Source organism: Canis aureus, chromosome 10, assembly GCF_053574225.1.
Source record: "Canis aureus isolate CA01 chromosome 10, VMU_Caureus_v.1.0, whole genome shotgun sequence".
Taxonomy (NCBI): Eukaryota; Metazoa; Chordata; class Mammalia; order Carnivora; family Canidae; genus Canis; species Canis aureus.
In genome coordinates, this window is record NC_135620.1 from 69,649,789 (window position 1) to 69,672,801 (window position 23,013).

Here is a 23,013-nt window from a genome sequence, read left to right on the forward strand (position 1 = left end):
CCAGGAAATATGCTTTTTTTCTTAGGTAGTCAAAGTTCGGGAAGACCTAAAGCCATGTGGAGAGTTCTTCTGGGGGATGCATTAACTGGAGACTTACAAGGTAGTAGAGACAGATTGGAATAGATGGTGAGGCAAGCCCTCAAGCAGGTTTTGTGTACCAGGTTTAAGTATGGATTAAATGGAAGCAGTGAGGGCCTGGAACATAGCAATGTTCCAGGATGATCCACTTGGCAAGCAGTACTTGGGGGAAGTTGGGGGGCAGCAGACAGGTGGCAGGACACAGTTCAAAGAAGCCACAGGAGTCCAGAAGGGACTTGAGAACTTAGCTGAGTGGTGCTCATGGGAATTAGGAAAGGATGTTTCTGCTGTGGACAGGGAAAAAGCCACCAGATCTAATGACTCCTGGGGTTGCAAGTTTAAGGAATGTTATTTATAAACTCGTGACTTGAAAGTTATGTAGATTAGAGGTAATAAAGCATTGTGGTTGACATCATGAAGGTAAAAGTTCTCCTTTATAGGATTTCAGAGTTCATACTTGAAAGCATGTAGGACAGTACCAAACACACAATAGGGACTCGATAAATATGGAGTCATTAAGCAACTAGTAACCATAGGGTGCCCAGCAGAGCCATAGAAAAGCTCTTGTCGTGGTCGAAGAGCAGCATCTGCTGGTCATCCAAGGCAACGCAGGATCCCAGATTTACAAAGACCTGGCCCAGTCTACCTTCCAAAAACCATATAGGGATGATCAGTGAGGGTCCTCCCCCAAAGTATAGTATAAACAAGCAAGATGAAACAGGAGTCATCACTGTTAACAAGAATGTTCTTTATTTGTACAAAGCATTATAATTTTCCTCAACATTCTTCATTTATTTGTCAACAAACTTTTGACTATATTCATTAAACAAATTAACAGTGTCAAACTACATACATTTGACTATCTGTCAACCTCCAAGCGCTCAACTTAGAGACAAACAAAAAAGTGCTTGGAGCACCAAATATCAAGAGAAAAAAACAACAACAACAAAAAAACAACTCTGAGAAAGGTCAACAGAATTACTTTAGAAGCAGTTAAAGGGGATGGATTTTTTTGCAGTGGGGATTAGATTCCTGAGCACCATCAGATTTCTGCACTTTGGGACATTAAGCAGGTTATCAAAGATCCTGGGTTGGGAGATGTGACAAAAGGAGGAAGAAAGTGGGAATGGGGAACAGAGGAGAGGCAGAAGGGAGACAGGGAAGGGAGACGCAAGAGGGAGAAAGTTGTGCCTAAAAGAAATAAAGTTTGGAATTCGTCATGAATTAAAGAATGAAAAACAAAAGTCACAAGCCTGGGAAATGGACTATGAGAAGAAAAAGCCTGGGGTTTTATACCTTCCAGGAGGTGACCATAAATCCTAAAGCCATAGAGTGGCAGGCAATGAGGTGCATCTGAGACTAAACCGTCTGTTTTTTTTTTGGGGGGGGGAGGGGTAAGATATTGGCACACGTGCTTGACGAGTTCCACTTTACACTAATGATTTAGAAGCATATGCACCCAGAGGACAGCACCCCAGCAGGTCAAATGCCTACCAGGCAACATAGAGGAGCTCCACGCCAAGTGGGTCTGGAGAAATAAAAATTCAATCAATGTTAACGCCAAGTGAAAAGACAACAGATTTCATTTCCCCCCCATAACCTTTTAGTAGTTTCCTAAAGCTAAACCATCCCAACCACTTGTAACAAGCTAGTACTGCCAAATCCTATTATAATCAAAACAGACCAACCATGCTCAAAAGCCCCAATTTTTCCTGAGCTTTGACTGCCTCTGTGACCTGGAACACAGCAGGCAGCATGGAAATCATTATTACTTTTTTTTTGGGGGGTGGTGGTGGTGGTGGTGATGGATGGGGACCAAAAAACTGCCAGACCACATATATAAGTAATAAGAGATCAAATCGACTAATTAAATTTAGCCGCTCAGAATCCCTCTCGTCAAAAAGTCATTACCTTCAGAACTGACTTAGCAAAATGGGACTCTGCTATTCAGATGCTCTGACGGAAGCGCTGGTTTTGGTCATTTTAGTCAGTTTTTATTTTGATCTTCTCAGGCTCTTCTGGCGAGGCCCACTCTCCCCAGCAGGGAAAGAGCCTCTCAGGACCGCACCACGTTTCAGGGCGGTACCTGCCAAGGTGCCAACGTCTTCCCGTCCCACTAGTTGTCTACTTCCTCCTCTTCGTTCTGTTCTTCTTCTTCCAGCCTTTCTTCGTCTTCATCGTTGTCCTCATCTCTGCCCTTGTCTTGCTCCTCTGCATCGGTTTTTTTGTCTTTGTCCTTCTTCTTCTGCTCGGAAGCTTCCTTCTTGCCTTTCTGCTCTCTCCTGTACGCTGTGAGGAGGAAGGCGGTTAGCAGGCAGGGCTGGACCAAACCCACCGCAAGCAGCCAACTCCGCTGCACAACCGGAGAAGCTGGGGCCGGGAAGGAACAGTGAATCTGCTCGGCATCACAAATCAGATCAGATTCGGCGCCCATCGAACGGATTCCGAGTCGCAACCAGATACTCGGTTCCTGTTCCTACGCAGACCCCAGCTGCGAAGGCTCAGCGCGGCCAGGTGAGCCGGTCACACGGGACGGACATCTCCTCGGCCGCACAGAGCAGAGGGACGTTACCTTCCAGAGCTTCTTTCAGGGGGGTGACGAACCGCTGGAACTCCATCTCCTCCATGGCTGAGAGCACGTCACTGGCGTTCAACGTCTTGCGTTTTCCCTTCATCGCGAAGTTGTTGGCACTGAAACAAAAGGGAGATTCGGGCGTGAAACGGGGCAGGGCAAAGCCTAGGTCAGGGATGCTCGGATGCGTCCCTCCCCTTCCCTGCACAAAAGGGTCGTTTTATTTTGCTTCAGACCTCGCGAGCCCTGGACGAGGGCGCGACCTCCGCCGCACCGCGGGAGGGCCCACCTGTTGGGGGTTCGCGACTCCAGGGTGCGGAGTGGGGACCGGACGGGGGGGGGGGGGTCTGTGCGGCTCCCTCCCTCCCTCCCTCCCTCCCGCCCCAGCCCCAGCCCCAGAGGAGCTCTCGCCGGCTCGGCCCGGCCCGGCTCACCAGGAAGTGGCGTACAGCACGAAGACGCTAGCGGCGCGGGAGATGGCGCTGCGGGCCTCCTTGGAGATGTTGACACCGTCCGGGAGCTGCGAGAAGAGCGCGGGTGAGTAACGCTGCGGCCCGGGACCCGGGACCCGGACCCCGGACCCGCTCCCCCGCTGCCGGCTCGTCCGCCCCGCGCCCACCCGCCAGCCGGGGCTGCCCACCGCTTCCTTGATGATCCTGGTGATGACAGCATTGGGCAGGTTTAGGTCCTCGGGCCTCTCCGCCATGGCCGCCGGCGCCGCGGCCCGCGCCTCCGCCTCGAGCCTCTCCTCCAGGCCGCTCCGGCGTCCGGACTTCCCGCGTCGCCGCGCGCTGACCCAAGGAGGCTTCCGTCCCGCCCCCCGGGGCCCACGCTGCGTCCCACAGTGCCCCGCGCGCCATTGCCTCCCTCAGCACCCGGCCCCGCCCCCGCCTCGAGTCGCCCGAGCGTCCGAACTCTGCACGCCGCTACGGCGTTGGCCTTCCCGGGTTCTCGTCCGGCCTCCCCCCGGGGACCCAGCGGCCCCTTCCCAGGGTCGTGCCCCTGCTGCTGGCCGCCGCCACGTCTAGAGACTCCTCCTTCAGCTCAAGTATGGCTCACCGGAGCTTCCGTCCCTTCCCCACAGTGCTCTGCGCCGTTGCCTGGCAACGGCGGGCGTGGGCGACGGAGGCGTGGGCGGGGCCTCGCCGCGTCTCGGCGTCTGCGCGGGCGTCGGGCTTTGCGGCCGGATTCGGCTTCCCGGCCGCCCGAGGCCCGCTGTCCCGCTCTGCGGTACCGGAGCGAAGCGGGTATCTTTAAAAAAAAAAAAAAAAAAAAAAATTTTTTTTTTTTTCAGTTCTGCGGGACCTGATGTCCGTCTTGGAGCTCTTCACCCCTCCCAGCTTTGCCATAAGCGCAGTACGGAGAACCGTCGCCTGGAAGTGCTGCACGCAAACTCCTTTGCGGGCGCAGCGCTAAGGCTGGGGACGTAGACGCGGGCGGGGCTCGCCTCTGGCCTGGGTTCGGGCCGCCCAGGAGGAGAGCGCGGCCTTGCGTTCACTCAGAGCCAAACCCTCAGCCTTCTGTGTGTCTTTTACTTCGTTGACTTGTGCATAATACGTCTTTCCCAGTCGCAAGCATCATTAGCATGGTGTTGCACTGGCTTTTAGGTTGCATCATTGCATAGAAATTATTCTCATTCTCCCTGAGCTCGAATGCTTTTTTTTTCCCCCTTAAAATGTGCTGTCTTATGTCACCCTTAATTTACCTTTTTTTTTAAAAATATATTTTTAAATTTATTCATGAGAAACAGAGAGAGAGAGAGACAGGCAGAGACACATGCCGAGGGAGAAGCAGGCTCCCTGCAGGGAGCACGATGCAGGACTCGATCCAGGGTCTCCAGGATCACGCCCTGGGCCCAAGGCAGGCTAAACCGCTGAGCCACCTGGGCTGTCTTTAATTTACTTATTTTTGAGTAATTTCTTTCTTTTCTTTTCTTTCTTTTCTTTTCTTTTCTTTCTTTCTTCTTTCCTTTTCTTTCTGTCTTTCTTTCTTTCTTTTCTTTCTTTCTTTCTTTCTTTCTTTTTTTTTTTTTTTTTTTTTAAGATTTTACTTGTTTATTCATGAGAGACACAGAGAGGCAGAGACATAAAGGGAGAAACAGGCTCCCTGCAAGAGGCTGGTGCTGTGGGACTCCATCCCAGGCCCCGGGGGATCACCATCTGAGCCAAAGGCTGATGCTCAACCACTGAGCCCCCTCAGGCATCCCTATTTTGAGTAATTTCTACCGGGAACGTCAGGCTGGAGCTCATGACTACAGAGTCATGATCAAGAGTCACATGCTCTACCGCCTGAGCCAACTGGGTGGGCATCCCAGTTTTCCAGCTTTTGACAGAGACATAAGTACAGAGAAATACTTCCCTATTAGGAGAAAAACACCAGCAAACGTGATGATAAAGAGCAACTGGAACTGGATTAGTTAGAGATTATAGGGTTTGGTGGGGGAAACTCCATTTGGATGTAACAGGTCTGGTTTAAAGATACCAGGAGGCTCTCAGCTCCAATTGCTGTATAGTTGGAACTGTGAGCCGTGATGTCATATATTTTGATCTTTAAGAGGAACCAGAAATCTGAACACCGTGGACTATCTCCACTTAAAAAAAAAAAAAAGATTCAAAGTGCAGGCCAAGCAAAACAAGTCATAGGGCAGCTGTGATGCCATGCCAGTGCTGCGCTCTCTTTGGTCTAATTTATAAGCTCTTGAGAACAAGGACTTATTTTGTTCATTACTGTTCTCTATGCCTGTTACAGGTCCCATCACATATATGGTAGTCAGTAAATGTGTTGGATAAAAGGAAGAAGAAATGGATACTGTCCGTAAAAAGTTATTAGGAACAAAAAAGTTATTAGGGATCAGGTGGTAGTGATCGCCTAAAATATTTCTAGAGAGAGAAAGATGATACTGTTTGTTGATCCCATATTATATATCATACGTAAAAATATATTATTTCTCTAAATGCTTTAGGGATTTTTCTTCCCCTCTTTATATGAGGAAACAAGCTGAGAGAGTTGAAGTCACTTGCCTACGACCATACAGCCAGTAAATGAAAAGCCAGAGGCCTCTGATGTGACTGTGAGTCTGCTGATTTGGTGCTTGAGCAAACCCATTGGTTTCTGCTGGGTATTTTTTTTTAAGATTTTATTTATTTATTCACGAGAATAGACAGAGAGGAGAGAGAGAGAGGCAGAGACACAGGCAAAGGGAGAAGCAGGCTCCATGCAGGGAGCCCGACGTGGGATTCGATCCCAGGTCTCCAGGATCAGGTCCTGGGCTGTAGGTAGCACTAAACCGCTGAGCCACCAGGGCTGCCCTCTGCTGGGTATTTTAGCTGCCTGTATGAAAAAGGAGCATATTGGGCAGCCCCGGTGGTACAGCGGTTTAGCGCCGCCTGCAGCCAAGGGTGTGATCCTGGAGACCCGGGATCGAGTCCCATGTCGGGCTCACTGCATGGAGCCTGCTTCTCTCACTGCCTGTGTCTGCTTCTCTTTCGGTCTCTCTGAATAAATAAACAAATAAATCTTTAAAAAAAAAAAAAGAAAAAGGAGCATATTGAAAAATGAAGCATGTTTTCCAAAGGTTATGAGCCCATCTAAAGCCATCTCAAGCATTTCTGTGATTATATTCTGATTTGATAGGACTTTTTGGAGATGGGTGGTGTCTTCTCCCCAATGGCTAATGAAGGGGAAAAGGGAAGGATGCCAATACTTATTTTGAATTATGTGCCAGACCCTGTAATATCCATTAACTAATTTTTGTAATGACCCCGTGAAACAGGCTTATCCTCATTTTGCAGATGAGGAACTTGTAGCTCAGATTGCTTAAGTCCCAGGTTACTCAGCTAACTGGCCAAGTGGGAGACTTTATGAGGTCAATCTGCTCCAAAAACTCTTGCCACTCTACTTCATGCTGAGATATTTTCATACTTCCTTGTTACCCAGTCTTTTAAAAATTTTGATTATAATGTAGTCAAATATTGTGTTATAATATAGTGATGCAACAATTCTATATATTTCTCAGCAATCATCCCAATAAATATACTCTTAGTCCCTATCACCTATTTCACGCTTACCATCCCCTCACCTCCCCTGTGGTGACCAGTTTGTTCTGTATAGTTAAGAGTCTGTTTTCTGGCTTGTGTCTTTTCTCTCTCTCTCATTTTATATCTTAAATTCCACCTGAGTGAGATCATATGATATTTGTCTTCTCTCTGTCTGACTTATTTCACTTAGCATTATACCCTCTAGCTCCATTCATGTTGTTGCAAATGGCAAGAGTTCATTCTTTTTAATGGCTGAGTAGCTTGTTACCCAATTTTTTTTCTTTAAAGATTTTATTTATTTGAGAGAGAGGTAGTGAGAGAGAGCACGAGCAGGGAGGAGAGGGAGAAGCGGTCACCCTGCGAGCAGGGAGCCCGATGTGGAGCTCCATCTGAGGACCCTGGGATCATGACCTGAGCTTAACTGACAGGCACGTAACCGACTGAACCAACTGAGCCACCCAGGCACCCCAGCTTGTTACCCAATTCTTAATTATCCTGTGACCATCATTTATGTGTATAGGTTCAATAGAAATATTTTATGCTTTGAGACCAAATTAAGATCTGGACTGCATGGCTAATGTATTATATGCTCTAATTGTGTGGTGGTTGTTTCTTTAGAGGGCTAGAAAGCTGCAAGATTGGCTTTTGTCCCAAACCATTTGTAGCTATGCATTTGCCAGACGAGAGTCAGTGGGATGAAACCACCTGCAAGTTGGCTATTTGTCAGCATCCACAGTGCTGGGCAACGATCCGCCGGATTGAGAGGGGCCACCCTCGAATCCTGGGCACCCCCCGCAAAACAACTATCGATGATGAAGGTGAATTAGTCAGCCCTGCTTCTTCCTTACAATATCCTTGAATTATTTCTGTTTGGGTCCCTTTTGACATACCACATGTTTTCTTCTGGTCTATTTTCTCAGACAAACTCCCGATGCTCACCATTGTAAACATGTCAGATTCCTGCATACGGGCCAAGAGACTTGCTCATCATCATTTATCAGGATTTACCTTTACCAAACCTCCCTCTTTATTGTGTCCTGGTTCAAAGGTTCACTCCAAATTTCAAGGCAGGTAAATTATCATGGAATCCTCTTTTATGAGCCTCCTATCTCAAAATTCTGGCTTGACTTCCTTCACCCATGTAGTAGACTTTGACCAGTTCAGTTAGAGAAATGGAATTAGGTAGTGGGAAAGCATTATTTGTGTTGTAGGAGTTAAAATAGGGGTGTGTTACTTTGCTAGGGTCATCCTAACAAAGTACCCTAGACTGTGTGGCTTAAACAACACAAATTTAGTTTTTCACAGTCTAACGGCTAGAAGTCCAAGATTAAGGTGTTGATAGTTGTTTTCTGGTGAACTGTTTCTCCTTGCCTTGTAGGTGACCATTTTCTCCCTATGTCTTAACATGGTTTTCCTTCTGTGTGTCTTTGTCCTAATTTCCTTCCTTCCTTCCTTCCTTTCTTCCTTTCTTTCTTTTTTTTTCTTTCTCTTTTTTCTCTTTTCTTTTCTTTTCTTTTCTTTCATTTTATTTATTTGAGAGATAGAGAGCCGTGCCAGAGAGCCGTGCCATTTATTTGAGAGACAGAGTGCATGTGCCAGAGGAAAAACACAGGCCAGGGGAGGGGCAGAGGGAGAAGCAGACTCCCCACTGAGCAGGGAGCCCAGTGGACATGGGGCCCAGGACCCTGGGTTCATGACCTGAGCCGAAGGCCCACGCTTAACTGACTGAGCCATACAGGCGTGAAACTTTAAATTAAGTTTTAAATTTTAATTCCAGTATAATTAACACAGTGTTATATTAGTTTCAGGTGTAGGACATAGTGATTCAACCATTCTCTATGTTACTCAGTGCTCTTCATGATAAGTGAACTCTTAATTCCTTAATTTCCTCTTCCTCCTTTTTTTTTTTTTTTTTATTTATTCATAAGACACACAGAGAAAGGGGCAGAGACACAGGCAGAGGGAGAAGCAGGCCCCATGCAGGGAGCCCGATGTGGGACTCGATCCCGGGTCTCCAGGATCAGGCCCTGGGCTGAAGGTGGCGCTAAACTGCTGAGCCACCCGGGCTGCCCTAATTTCCTCTTCTTTTTTTTTTTTTTAATTTTTTTTATTTATGATAGTCACAGAGAGAGAGAGAGAGAGAGAGAGAGAGAGAGAGGCAGAGACATAGGCAGAGGGAGAAGCAGGCTCCATGCACCGGGAGCCCGACGTGGGATTCGATCCCAGGCCTCCAGGATCACGCCCTGGGCCAAAGGCAGACACCAAACCACTGCGCCACCCAGGGATCCCTCCTCTTCTTAAATTTTTTTTTTTTTTTTAATTTTTATTTATTTATGATAGTCACAGAGAGAGAGAGAGAGGCAGAGACAAAGGCAGAGGGAGAAGCAGGCTCCATGCACCGGGAGCCCGACGTGGGATTCGATCCCGGGTCTCCAGGACCGTGCCCTGGGCCAAAGGCAGGCGCCAAACCGCTGCGCCACTCAGGGATCCCCCTCCTCTTCTTAATAACAGCATGAGTCATATTGGATTAGGACCTATCTACCTCTCTGTGTGACTTCATTTTACCTTAATTACCTCCTTAAAGACCCTATCTTCAACTACTGAGGGGCTCAAATTGTGAGGTATTGAGGGTTAGGACTGAAAGTAAGAATTTGGGGGGCACAGCTCAGTCCACTGCAGGGGGTATCTCATCAGCCTCTGCAGGTTATCAGAACACTGTGTCTACACACACGGTCTTTCTTATCTTTTATTTTTAGGCGTGAAACTATTTGTAAGCTCTTGAAGGCAAAAGCAGTGATCTCCTTTTGAATCTCCTACAAAGCCTAGGTGCCTAGTTAGTGCTCATTGATACAGGAAGCTAAGGGACAGGGATCTGCAGAAAACTGAGACTTACAACATTTGGAACCCCTGTGGTTTGGAACCAAAGCACACCTAGTGGCCCCTTGTTCCTTTCTCCTGTTTAATGTAAGCAGCCCTTAGTGGTTTCCATTAGACTAAAGACAGTATGAGAAAGGGTAGGACTACTTTCTGGTTCTCTAGGACTTGAACCTTGGGAAGAAGGTGGCTTCTCCCAGTCAGGGCCTACAAAGGCAAAGATCATGACATCACTCGTGTAGTCACTCATTGAATTCACAAATGTATTTTGGTGGGGACCATTGGCTGGGTTCTGGGGATTCAGTGGCAAATAAGATACAGTCTTTACCCCTAAAGGGCTTGCAGCCTAGCTGGGGAGGCAGAGAGGGGCACTCCCAGGTGCATGGAAGCACATGGGAAGGGTTCCTCACCCAGGGCACTATAGTTTGTGCAGATGGCACTTGTGTCTGTACCTGAAATTCCAGCAGTCTGGTGAAGTGGGGGTTGCAGGTGGGAGGTGGCCACGAAGAGAGTTCTAGACTATGGAAATAACATATGCAAAGGCCTGGAGGCAAGAGGAAGTTCTTCAGGTATCAGGAGAAGAGCTCACTGAATGTGAAACAGAGCAGGAATGGGAGAGTGGTCAGAGATGAAGCTAAGGGAGCTGGAGTAGAAAGCAGTGGCCTAAGAGAGTGAATCATACACATCCTGATTCTGTTAGTTTCACTGTCCTTTGAAGACTTTTTCACCTTGGGGAGTAGGAGTAAAGGAATTAATGATCACATGTTCAGCCACCCTTGATGTGCTAGCAAAGAAATAAATATTCACATGCATTTCTGCAACATTTTCTGTGGTAGATTTAAGATGTCTCGGTGCAAATTCCTTGACACTCCTCTCCTTGAGAAATGGGGTCTGTCTCCTCCACTTGAATCTGGCAGGCTTCATGACTGCTTTGAGCAATAGATAGGATAGAAGAGATGCTGGGCCAGTTTCTAGTCCCAGGCCTTAAGGAACAGGCAGTTTCTTCTGTTTCTTAAAATACTCTGGTAGCCCTGAGCTGCCATGGGGAAGTTCAAATACCCTTAGCCTGCCCTACTGGAGGGTGTATGGTTAGATGCTCCAGTTGATGCTCCTGGATCCAGCCTTCCAGTCCTTTCCTCTAAAGAACCAGATTTGAGAGTAAAGCCATCTTGGACTCACTAGACCAGCCTTTCCCTTCAGCTGAACACCACCAAGTAACTACTACTGATCACATGGGAAGAATCATCTACCTGAGCCCGAACCAAATTCCTGACCCACACAATTGTGAAATGTAATTAAATGGTTGTGGTTTTAAGTCACTACGATTTTGGTAGTTTGTTATACAACAATTTGTAATGGGAGCATCCTCTTGGCATACTTCTTTTGTGTTTTGTTTTCCTTTTTTTCTCACAGTGTCAATGTACCTTGTTGCAATGCCCCCATACTACTAAAGAAAACAAGTGTCTTTTCTTTGTTCCCAAAGTGCTCTTATATTCAAAGAGAAACTTAACTGACAATCAGACCCTCCTGTGTTGATAAGATAAAGTGTTAAAAAGCTAACAACTTGCTTCTAAAGGAAGATAAGATTTAGCAGAAGTACCCTGTTTTAGAGGAGCATTGTCTTGAGTGTAATTGCTTCCACCTTGCTCTTTTGCTCTTGCTAATATTGAACTAAATTTAACCTTTTTAAAGATGCGTGGTATTCAGGGGTGCCTGGGTGGTTCTGTCCGTTAAGCCTCTGCCTTCGGTTCAGGTCATGATCTCGGGTCCTGGGTTGAGCCCTGCATCCTGAGATTGAGCCCCGCATGGGGCTCTACGCTAAGTGGGGAGCCTACTTCTCCCTCTCCCTCTGCCATTGCACCTGCTTGGGCCCTGTCTCTTAAATGAATAAATAACAGCAACAAAAAAAGCAATGGCCTACATCACAATGTCTGTTTTGGAGGTGTTCTAGAACAAACACATACAACTTAAGTAAATGAGGAGACCCTACATTCATTTGTTAAGTATTAACTCTCAGGTTTTCTGCGGATAAGCAGAAGGCTTTTCCTCATAGCACTGTCATCCCAGTAAGTCTTTTGTGTTCCTATATCATATTTGGAAACTCATTTTTTTAGGCCTCAGAAGGATTTACCTAACAAAGATGTAATCGGCAATACTGATAGATCTCCTAAAGTAAATCACAGATTAACAAAGGTACTTCCTCAGCATTTTCTCTTTACTAGTGGGAATACAATATCTGTCTCTGTTTAACATTGAGGGTGACTATAATCCAAATAATGGCAATGATAACTAATATTGGGCCCTTAAGTGCTGGTCTGCAGAGATGCCTATACGTACTATATAGTTTCCAGAAATCCCAGACACCAGTGGGATTGATTTTTGGCTGTTTGGCATGGGTAAGACTTTCCTGTCTGTATCCTACATAGAGCATGTTCAGCTACTAAGTAAACCCTATCATCTCATAATATGGGGAAATTAGAATGCTGGAATGTCACACCTAAAATGGGCCTTCAGGTCATCTACTTTGACGACTGTCAAACTTTTTAAACTATGACCTACAGTAAGAAATACATTTTGCAACAAAAGAGCATAAAACAATACTTACCCTAATTATGAGTGATCTACTCTGCTATTTTCTGTCCTATTTTACGTTTTTTTTGAGAGGGAGAGAGAGCAGAAGTGCAAGTGAGGGGAGGGACAGGGGGAGGGGAGAGGGAGAATCTTAAGCAGGCTCCATGTTCAGCATGGAGCCTGATTTGGGGCTTGATCCCGTGACCCAGGGATCACGACCTGAGCCGAAATCAAGAGTTGGCTGTTTAACTGAGCTACTGAGGTACTCCACAACCCTATTTTTAATAGGTTTTTTTCCCCTCCTTCCTGTATCCTACCAGGGGTATGGACAAGATGGTTTATAAGGTTTCCTTAGCACCACTGTTCTAATATCCTAAATGGCTGAACGTGAAAAGTGTTGTGACCTTACCTTTTATGTAGATGTCTCTAATCATAGACCGGCTATAAAAGCAGAAAACTTGCTTCTGTCTCTACCAATTTCCTCCCTGTTCTCAAATTGTATTGTGTTATCTGAAAGGGATCTAAGTGTTTGGAGTGGAGTAGGTGGAACGAGTAGTGTTCCCTCAGGTAAGCCCCAAGTAGTTACTCCCTTAGATGTATGGGGTGGGGAGTTGCTCAGTGCCACCCTAATGTCACAGGGAGGTGGGGGGTAAGACTTCACTGAAAGTGTTCACTCTTGTAGACACCTGTACTGCTGTCAGGTTTCTCGAGGAATTGTTACGAAGACAGTATGGGGAAGAGAAATATCTTTTTATTGTCTTATGCACTACCTGACCCTTTTCATTAGCATGATAATTCAGTTTTTAGGCCTGTCCTAAATACTAGCAGGAGCTGGCACCTTCTAGCCATCCATAGGCTTTATATCTTTCTCTTAGCTTTCAGTGCTGAATTTGAATGAGACACAACTTCCCAGCCCTCAAGATGTTAGAAATATGGTTGTAATCTGGATCCCAGAACAACCAGAGAAGCAGATGAGGTGAGTATTGTGTCCAGAACTTGGGAGCCTTCTATTCTGCCCTTTGCAGGCCTCCTATCTGTCATCTCCTTTTTAGCCACCTCATTGCCAGTGACAGGAGGCCAACTAGAGAAGGTTATGGTCTCTTGTACTTGCCTCTTGCTCCACTGTGGTTCTATTTAATGCACTTTCCACTTCCTGTGGTGAGGCTTCTCTACATCAAGTCCTATGTGGCAGTAAATAGCATGCAAGACTGGGCCTGTGTATTGTGAGGTCTAAGAAACAGATACTTCCTATCAGTTTTTCTTTTCTTTTTTTATTTTATTTTATTTTATTTTATTTATTTTTTTCTTTTCTTTTTTTTTTTAAAGATTTTATTTATTTATTTGAGAAAGTGAGAGATAGCAAAGGGGGAGGGGCAGAGAGAGAGAGAGAGAGAGAGAGAGAGAGGGGCAGACTCCCCACTGAGCAGGGAGCCTGACACGGGGCTGATCCCTGGAACCTGGGATCATAACTTGAGCTGAAGGCAGATGCTTAACTGACTGAGCCATGCAGGCAGCCCTTCTCAGTTTTTCTTATTAGCCATCTCCAGCTAGTGAAAACATTTTCAGTGAAGCATGTAACTCTTTGGTCTCAGCTACAACTGGCACAGTGGCACAAAATAAATAGCATGTTGGGATCCCTAGGTGGCTCAGTGGTTTAGTGCCGCCTTCAGCCCAGGGCATGATCCTGGAGTCCTGGGATCAAGTCTCACGTTGAGCTCCCTGCATGGAGCCTGCTTCTCCCTCTGCCTCTCTCTTTCTCTCTCTCTGCCTTTCATGAATAAATAAATAAAATCTTAAAAAAAATGAAATAGCATGTAGAACTTGTGTACAAAGCAGAAGGATTTGGCCAAGGCCCAAAGGCTTGCTAATACTGATAATCTTTAGAAGAAAGTGTTTGGCTTTTCTCGTAAATGCTGAGGCTTTCAGGTTCTGTTAAGTGACTAGATATGACATGTTTTAAGAATTTCTTATTTTATTTTTTAATGATCCTATCAGTGCTTCTGCATATATGCATTTGTGTGTGTGTATGTATATGATGTAAACAAACAAACAAAAAATACCCCTAATGGTATATTTCCTTTCATGTAAAAAAAAGCCCAGAGGTGGGTTGGCCAGGTCTAGTGCATTAGCTCCATGAGGTCATCAGAAACTGGCTCTCTGGTCATCATCCTTCGTTCATGACTTTCATTTTCTCATGGGGTATCTCATGGGGTCTTTTAAGATCTAAGTTGACTGCTAGAGCTCCAGCCATCATATCCATGTTCCAGGCAAGGAGGTGGAAGATGACAGAGCAAAAAATACTTGAGCACCTCCTCTGTGCCAAGCAGTAAAGAATCTAGTGAAGAAACAAATAGACTTGCTCCCTATCCTCCTAGAGTCTTGTGATGGTGGTAGGGGGTGGGGTTGGGGGTCCTCAGGCCTTACAAATGTCACCAGACTTAAGTATATAATTACTAATTTGGATTAATGCTTTGAAGGCAAATAACTGGATTGTATGAGAGAATAGTAGGGCACCTAATGTAGACGTGAGATTAGGTCTTCTTTTTCCAAAGCTTCTGGGCAGTTGGTTCCTCTAGGCTTCCAACCAGCCATCTTTGGGTACTGAATAGAGGATAGAAATCTTCAAATATCCTTGGTGCTTCTGTTTGAGAGGTCTGGGAATAAGCTGTGGTTATTCTTTCAAGTCCAGCTGAGAAGAAGCATGTTGTTCCCAGCCAGGACTGGAGGAAGGGAAGAATGAAATCTACAGTGGTAAGTTGGATATATTGGCCAAACCTTTATGAGACTAGACTGTAGAGTTTTGTTTTGTTTTTCCTTTCTGGTGCCTTCCCCTTTCCCCCATTCTTATTAAATAAAAGTTGCCAAAGAAAACTCCTTTTAAGGAATAATTATCAAAGCATTTTCTGTTCAGAGACTCTCTTCCCTACCTCCTCCCTGTAGGAAGGTGAAAGGCATCTTGAAGAAAAGTTAGGAGGAAGTGTTGGATATTCGGGGGTAGTTTTTGACTAACTAAAGACAAATTCCCAGTGTGATAGAGGGAGAGCTTCAGTGGACTAGAGGTTACAATGTCCTGGGGGTTCTCATCTCGTGCCACCAATTATGGGTAAATATAGCCTTGGGTAAGTCATAGAACCAGAAGGTTGCTATATCTGCTACCGTAGTGTCTCGGTCCACTTTGTTCATTGCTGAATCCCCAGTGCCAGTCCTGTACCTGGCACATAGTTGGTCAATAAATATCTATTCAGTTTGCTCAGTGAATGAATTAATAACCCTTTTGGGAGAAAACCAGAAACAATTAATCCTTGTGACCTGAATTCAACAATCGGGTGGGGAGCCAGAGAGGGAAAAATACGGTGGCCTTCATGGTGCAGAGGATGGGGAGCTGCTGGAGCGGGTCTGGAAACAGGGAGCTTGGTGTGCCAGGGTTTTGTTTGGGAGGCCCGGATGTTGACCGGAAGGAGTGGCACTCAAGAGAGTACTTCATTTCCATTTTTGCTTTTCTAGAAAGACAGTTTTCTCTATGAAAAGCAGAAAACAGAAACACAGCTGGGACCTCCGGAGATGATTGTGCCCCCTCCGTCGCCAGTAAACTTTTTTGAGCAACTAAGTACAGAGTCCATACCTTTCTGGAACCAGTTTGACATGGTCCCTCAGGATCTACTGAAGGAGTGAGTATCTCTGAAGCCTGGGGAAGAGCCAGAGTACATGCTCCTCTCTGAAGCAGCAAAGGCATGAAGAAACATGCTCTTTCTGAGGAGGGAAGGGAGAAAATTGTCCTGCCTGCTTGTTCAGTGAGTTCTGAGATTTACGAATGTACAGTAATCACCGCCAATTATCAAGTACTTAGCACTTGTCAGTCTCTGCCTGTTCTCTTATCTGAACCTCCAAGAGGCACTATTACTCTCTTTTTCTTCCTATTTTTAAAGTAAGGTGTACATTCAAAGTGGGGCTCGAACTCACGATTCTGAGATCAAGCGTTGCACGCTTCACCGACTGAGGTGGCCAGGTGCCTCCACTCTCTTCTTCATGGATGAGTTATGGATAAGTGAGAGGCAGAGAGGAATGTGGCTCGGAGTGAGACAGCCTTTGGATTTCATATTGAAACATCCTGGTTTTGATACTTTATCGAGCATATTTATGCTTCGTTCCCTCATTTGCAAAATGGGGATAAGAAGGCCTGTCCTGATGAGTTGGAAGGTGTTACCTGATGAGTGCCTGTTGGCATAGGCTTTTTCAGGCCCAGAGTAGAAATTTATTCAAATTTGGAGCCCTTTTCATCCCTTTTTTCCTCAGCCATGCTTACCAAGAGGAACTGTTGCTGACTGCCTGTCTCTGTCCCCTTCAGCCTCTTGCCCAATGAAGGGAAAACCATGCCTTCTCTGGAGATGAAGACACAATTGGCCATGATGAAGAAGAAACCACCCCTGGAAAAGAGCCGACCCGACAGTGCCATTTCTGCTAAGATGTTTTTATCTGTACACCGTCTCACCCTGCAGGTGAGAGCTAGGGAGCCTTGAAGAAATGTCTAGGTCCAAATCCAAACTCATTTGTCTTCAAGGCTAGAAGAGGTTTTTTGTTATTTTATTTTATTTTATTTTATTTTATTTTATTTTATTTTATTTTATTTATTTTTTCATTCATTCATGAGAGACACAGAGATAGAGGCAGAAGGAGAAGCAGACTCCATGCAGGGAGCTTGATGTGGGACTTGTTCCCGAGTTTCTGGGATCGTGACCTGAGCTGAAGGCAGACGCTCAACCGCTGAGCCACCCAGGCATCCCAAGGCTGGAAGAGTTGACTTTCTCTTTCTTCTTATTTCTCTCCACCTTTCCACGCTGGACCTAAGCCCCACAGAAGGACTGGGCTATATGTAGGTGAAAGCCAGTGCATGGGGAGGGGTTTGAGGAATGTTCCGTTTCTTCCGCAGTTTGTTCCCTGCCCCGTTTCCTCTCGCCAGAGCCCAGGTACGAGGCTGGTTGCACTGGGTTCTCAAACAGTGCTTGTCGGCTGGGTACCTGCATGTGAGGGGTATGTTTTGGGAAAAGGAAGCACCTTCAGTAGAGCTTTTCTTCTTTTTTCTCTCCAGAGACCAGCATTGAGATATCCTAAACATTTGAATAAATTCTATTATAACCTAAACACAGAAGGTAGGTTTTCTTGGTACCACCAGATCCTCCGGCCCTGTCCCCCCTCAGCCCACAGTTCTCATACTTGGTCTTGCTCCCAATTTGATATGTTTGTGGCCATAGTCACATAGGATCATGTGTAGAACTGAGGAAACTGCGGATTCAGGAAGCAGCCCCCAACCCTCCCCATTACAAATGGCTCGGTTCTGATAGAGGATGTCCCCATTGTGGAGCAGGGCCCAGCAAGCAGCCCCCCGGGAAAGCTGGGAGCTGTCTGGGAGAAGAGGATTGAGCTGGGGCTCTGGTCACTAGGTCACAAGAAGCAGCAGTGGCAGCAGAAGCAGCTGCAGCAGAAGTTGAAAACACCACCTAGGAGACAGGTAGAGTGGCTGTGAGGGAAGCCCTAGGACTGGCTGGGACTGGGCTGAGGGGAGCAGCCTGAACTGGAAAGCGGTGCACGAGGTGTGAGTCTCCTGTTCTCTGTCTGGTTCTAGATACAGAGAGTTCCTGTCAGCTTGCAGGTATTTCCTTCTTTCAGACTCTTTGTGAAATGTTTTCTTCACTTCCGAAGGGCCTAATTCAGTTCCTCCTCATATGGGTTTCAGGAGGCCAAAAAGAAACCCAAGAGTGATCCCGGGAGCCAGGACATTTTGCACAAATGTTCAGGTGCCGTGGCTTATGGCCCACGCTATGGTAAGGAGAATATGGGCTTGGGAGGGATGGAATCTCAGGACGTAGCTGAGGGCAGGAAAAGCTGAACATGTCTGTTATTTTGGGACCTGCCTTTGTTAGGTATTCAGAATTCTCGGAACGTTCTGGCTTGGCTGGGCTACCGTGCATCATCCTTCTATCAAATATTTACTAAGGAAGCAAGCTGGGCCAGATGTCTGCTTTGTGTGAGCATTCAAGAGAGGACCATGAGCATGAGTCAGAGTCATTTTTCCTCAGGTCTTTAGGAAAAGCAGAGTGGTTTGAGAAGGAAGAGCAAGCAATGAGTCAGAACAGAGCCAGGGCTCCTGACTAGCCCCAAGAGGGTTCTAAGGAAGCAGAATCCAGCCTCAGCACCCTCTTCCCAGCCACAAATCAGTCCCTGGAGGCTCAGGTTGAGATCAGCACATTAGATCCTTCCAGGAGGCAGGTGGCCAATTCTTGACAGGTGATCCTTTTCCTCTGCTGAAGACCTGAATAGGTAGCTCTCCTTTTTGGAATCCTTATCACATGTCTGAGCTGAAGGATATACTTACCCTGGTCCCTCTGATGTTGCTCAGTTGGAGTGCAGAAAAAAAAAAGGGAGTGAGAATCCCCTTAAACCTTAGGAGCTGCTTTAGCCTTGCTCAGATTGGACCTTGCTGACTACTTCCTTGTCAGAATTGGCTCTCCCCTACCTCCCTGGGGCAGTGGGAGGGCTCAAGTAAGATGTTCCCTCAGAAGGGTGTTCCTCTCTCAGTTTGTTTCCCATCCTACTGGGCCCTCAGATGCCAACAGTGGCCCCTGACCTTCAGATTCAAGAAGCTTCCTGACCTTCATGTGGGAGGTAGACAAAACCAGAGCTGTGGCCCACGATGGGGCTGACGGGTCCAAGGTTAGCACCCTATCCCGGGTGGTCAGCACATCCCTGAATTCATTCAGGTGCCTTTCATTTCCTCTTCCTGATGTCTCCAATAGGAGCAGACTTGCTTGGGTGACTGGGGTGCCTTTTTGAATTATGTTCTTGGAGCAGTGGCCTGGTTGAGAAAAACTGTATGGAAGAGTTGATTTTTGCATTGGATCTTGGATGTGTGAGTCTTCCTGATACAGAGGAGAATCCCAGAAGTAGGAATAGACTGTGCAGATGTACCTGGGCTGTGCAGGGAACACAGTGGTCCCTCGTGGCCGTGGATTATGTAAGAGGCCATGGTAAAAAGGTCAGGCTGAAGAGGTAGGCGGGAGCTTGTATAGCTGCTAAGACGTTTGACTATGGTCATGGTGTTCTACTGTGACTGCATATTGAAATCAACTAAGGAGCGTTCCTTCTTTCTTTTTTCTTTTTTTTTTCAGAGAGAGAGAGAGAGAGAGAGAGAGAGTGCACACATGAGTGGGGGCAAGAGGAAGAGGGAGAGAGAATCCTAAGCATGTTCAATGCCCCAGTGCAGAGCCTGACATGGGGCTCGATCTCATGACCCTGAGATTATGACCTGAGCCCAAATCAAGAGTCAGATGCTTAACCGACTGAGCCACTCAGGTGCCCTAACTGAGGAGCTTTTAAAACCCAGATACCCAGGATGTACTCCAGGCCTATTAAATCAGAAGTTCTATTGTTGGGACCCAGGCCTCAGTGTTTTCTAGAACTTCCAGTACTTTGAGTGTGCAGTTGAGGTAAAAACCAGTGCTGGTAGGGAGCCAACGGAAGTGTTCAACAAGGGAGTTCCTCGGTGGGCTTTGCTTTTTTGCATAACTCCTCTGGTGGCAGCTTGGGAGATGTTCGTTTAGAGAAAGGGAATTGAGAAAGGAGAGGATGAATGCTTTTAGGGACTAGTTGGGGAGACAGCTGATGCAGAAGAATCCGAGAACTAGAGCTTTTTGAAGAGAGGGGTTCCATTTTCAGAAGCCAGTATGGGGACTAGGGTTGGTGCCAGAAGGTCAGAGGAATCTTCATAAACTGAAAACATAGGGTCAGGCTTCTTTTGCGGCGATGATGTGCAGATACCTGCCCCTTTGGTTTCTTGGAGGAACCCTAAGTTGTTTTTGTACACTTGACCTTAATCCCTAATTCTGTAGTAGATGTGGTCACAGTCCGAGGTGAACCGAGTCACAAATAGAACTCAGAGGCCAAACTCCTTCTCACCTCCTCTAACCTGTCTTGTCCTAGATGAGGAGTCACTTGTAGGCTAGGGGGTCAACTAGAAACCCAACAACAGGATATGAAATACGGATAAGAAGATAATTGAATTGACTTTGTGGTCACTAGGTCACAGAACTCTACTGGGTCGGAAAAGTGACAAAAAGCAGCCACAGCGGATGAAGTCGGAAGGACCCACCTCGAGACAGGTAGAAGTACTGGAACCATTGTGCCTGGGCCCTGTTTCAGTTATCTATTACTGTATAACCCACCACCTCAAAGATGAAACCACAGTGGTTGGTTGTTTCTCAGGATTCTGAGGGCTGATTGGACAGTTTTTCTGGCGTTGTTTGATGTCACTCCTGCAGGCACCTTCAGCTGGCAGCTGGGGTGGGGCTGTTAGCCAGATTGCCTTAGTTCTCTTCTGTGAGGTCTCTCTCTCTCTCTCTCTTTTTTTTTTTTAAATTTTTATCTATTTATGATAGTCACACAGAGAGAGAGAGAATGAGAGAGAGAGGCAGAGACATAGGCAGAGGGAGAAGCAGGCTCCATGCACTGGGAACCCGACGTGGGATTCGATCCTGGGTCTCCAGGATTGCGCCCTGGGCCAAAGGCAAGTGCTAAACCGCTGCACCACCCAGGGATCCCACTGTGAGGTCTCTTTATTGTGGTTTGTTTGGGCTTCTTGACAGTATGGTAATCTCAAAAGCACTTTCTCGAGAGATGGGGCTGGACCTGGAACAGTGTCACTTCTGTTGTATTTTATTGGTCCAAAAAAAAAAAAAAATCACAAGTCCAACCCAGATTCGAGAGAAAATGGACTCCATCTCTTGGTGGGAGGAACAGCATGCGCCTTCCAGGTTGGCCACCACCCCTGGAGGAGTCACTTGTAGGCTAGGCTTTCCCCAGTAGACAGCTGGCAATGGGACAAAGTGGGTTCTGGCTTCATCCAGTCAGCCTGGAGGGCAAAGAATTTGTGAGACAAGCTTCTCTCTTTAGTCTCAGGAGGTGGCAATTTGTCCTGTCCTCGATGTTAATTTTTTTCCAAGAAAAGCATATTTTAGAAAAACCTTTTTTTGATTCAAATTTCCTTACACTTTAATGAATTACAGGATTCCAAAAGGAGACCACAGGTGGAATACTCTGAGAATTATCCGGATTCCTTTCCTGATAAGGATGGTAAGTTACTAGGGTGGAGGAACCTTAGTAAGTCACTTAGGCCAGGGGGGACTGAACCTGTGTTGACAAGGATGGTTTACCTCCCTGGAGGCCATAGTCCTCATCCCTCAGAATGGTCCTAAAGACACCTAGCCCTTCCTTTTCTGTCTTTCATTTGTCACAGTTGGCAGAAGGTTACAGGTACAGTTAATGGCTGGGTCTTCTTTTAGATCCTGAGTTATCCAAGACAGAACCCTCTAAAAAGGACATCAGTGCTCAGAAGGCGGTTGTGCTGGCATCCCAAGGGAGGAGCCCAGAGGACCTTTCAGACAGCACATCTAGAAGAAGGTGGAGCCCTGAGCTCAAACTGCTGAGGATTCTTCAGGCCACTGATGATGAGGATGAGGAGGATCAACTCTCTGGGTCACAGAGCGCAGAGTCTTTCAAGACTTCACAGGGCAGCCTGACTCCAGATTAGGATGCTTAGAATCCTGAGGACCCCAACCTTGGACATAAGAGCAGAAAAGAGAGAGGACTTCTGCTCCCTGGAGCCTTTACCAGGGCCTGACTGCAGGGATTCGGCTTTCTTCATTCACTTCTCCTTCCCTCTAAAATAAGTGAGGGAGAAAAAGCCTCACCCTTTTTAAACGTAGATTATTTCTCTTTCATTAGGGACAGAATAATTTTAGTAATTAAACAAAACTGCTAATTAAGGAAAAGCCTCATTCTGTTTCTGCGAGGAGGGGAGAGTTGTTTCTGTAGATCTGCTTTCTGGGTCACTTTTATCCTCACTCTGAAGCTCTAAAAGGTTTCCAGTTACAGGAGGATGTATTTTGGGGCACCTGGCTAGCTCATTCTATAGAGCGTGTGAGTCTTGATCTCAAGGTTGTGAATTCGAGCCTCACATTCAGAATAAAAATTACCAAAAAAATAAAAAATAAAAAATAAAGGAGGGGGGAAGATGAGTTTGGTCTGTGGGAACACCTACTATGTGTCTGTCTTTTCCTCTCATTCCCTGGAAATGGTTTCTTTTAGGGTTGTCACCCAATGATCGTTATCAAATAATATTTGAATTAACCCAAGAGAGTCTAAAGCTCCAGATTTTCAGTGACTGAGTCTGTGGGAATGTTTTGGTGATGCTCATAAAGACTCAGAATTTCAGACTCTCCGGGGACCTTGAATTTGGTTTTTGGAAGGATTTTTTTTTTTTTAATGTTTTTGTCCTTAAAGTTTTTTGTTTTTTTTAAAATATTTTATTTATTTATTCATGAGAGACAGAGAGAGAGAGAGGCAGAGACACAGGCAGAGGGAGAAGTAGGCTTCATGCAGGGAGCCTGACGTGGGACTCGATCCTGGGACTCTAGGATCATGCCCTGGGCCGAAGGCAGGCACTAAACCGCTGAGCCACCTAGGGATCCCCTGTCCTTAAAGTTTTTAATAGAGAAAAATTTCAAAAATTTTGAAATTCAAGAGAATAATATAATGGAACTCTTAGTACGCAGAATGTTAGATGCGGGCAGTGAAAGCCCTTGCCCTGTGCCCTTGGCCTGTGAGCTGTGGTCAGGGCAGCTGGAGCCAGTTATTCTCTCCAGCTCTGCACCCAAGGTCAAGTCTTCCCATCCATGGGAGGTGGCTGGAAGAAGAGAGCCCTGGCTGTTGGTGGTACTCATTAGCACTCAGCCTCAGCCTCCAGTAGTTGGGGGTAGGATAAGAAATGATGACATCTTGTCCCTCTTGACCAGCTGTCTGTCTGGGAGCTGGGGGAGGGAGCCCTGTGTT

General features: G+C 46.4%; 2 protein-coding genes across 11 annotated transcripts; one reads left to right on the forward strand and one right to left on the reverse strand.

The window, feature by feature from the left end:
* Positions 1-805: 805 nt before the first annotated feature.
* On the reverse strand, positions 806-3,465 carry POLE3 (DNA polymerase epsilon 3, accessory subunit). The gene is made up of 4 exons (XM_077913009.1): positions 3,291-3,465; positions 3,085-3,170; positions 2,651-2,769; positions 806-2,367 (listed from the first exon to the last, which is right to left on the reverse strand). Exons 1-4 carry the CDS (start codon positions 3,354-3,356, stop codon positions 2,195-2,197), a joined length of 444 nt encoding a protein of 147 aa, XP_077769135.1. The 5' UTR covers positions 3,357-3,465; the 3' UTR covers positions 806-2,194.
* C10H9orf43 (chromosome 10 C9orf43 homolog) lies at positions 3,083-21,953 on the forward strand. 10 transcript variants are annotated; one of them, XM_077912999.1, is made up of 18 exons: positions 3,083-3,187; positions 3,945-4,196; positions 5,613-5,720; positions 7,306-7,505; positions 7,608-7,758; positions 11,676-11,754; positions 13,008-13,108; positions 14,817-14,883; positions 15,637-15,800; positions 16,478-16,628; positions 17,219-17,279; positions 17,571-17,638; positions 17,753-17,779; positions 17,864-17,951; positions 20,206-20,285; positions 20,562-20,689; positions 21,189-21,255; positions 21,465-21,953. In XM_077912999.1, exons 4-18 carry the CDS (start codon positions 7,355-7,357, stop codon positions 21,606-21,608), a joined length of 1,527 nt encoding a protein of 508 aa, XP_077769125.1. In that variant the 5' UTR covers positions 3,083-3,187; positions 3,945-4,196; positions 5,613-5,720; positions 7,306-7,354; the 3' UTR covers positions 21,609-21,953. The 10 variants fall into 10 exon arrangements, with proteins under 10 accessions (XP_077769125.1, XP_077769128.1, XP_077769133.1 ...); XM_077913002.1 differs by having other exon boundaries at positions 3,945-4,172; XM_077913004.1 differs by having other exon boundaries at positions 3,107-3,187; positions 3,945-4,006.
* The last annotated feature ends 1,060 nt before the right edge of the window (positions 21,954-23,013 follow it).

Coding starts and splice junctions, on each gene's coding strand:
- POLE3 (XM_077913009.1), bottom strand. CDS start 3,356: ATGGCGGAGAGGCCCGAGGACCTAAACCTGCCCAATGCTGTCATCACC. Junction 3,171..3,290: donor CCAGGATCATCAAGGAAGCG/GTGGGCAGCCCC, acceptor CTCTTCTCGCAG/CTCCCGGACGGTGTCAACAT. Junction 2,770..3,084: donor GTGCTGTACGCCACTTCCTG/GTGAGCCGGGCC, acceptor CTTTTGTTTCAG/TGCCAACAACTTCGCGATGA.
- C10H9orf43 (XM_077912999.1), top strand. CDS start 7,355: ATGCATTTGCCAGACGAGAGTCAGTGGGATGAAACCACCTGCAAGTTG. Junction 7,759..11,675: donor CACTCCAAATTTCAAGGCAG/GTAAATTATCAT, acceptor TCATTTTTTTAG/GCCTCAGAAGGATTTACCTA. Junction 14,884..15,636: donor GAAGAATGAAATCTACAGTG/GTAAGTTGGATA, acceptor TTGCTTTTCTAG/AAAGACAGTTTTCTCTATGA.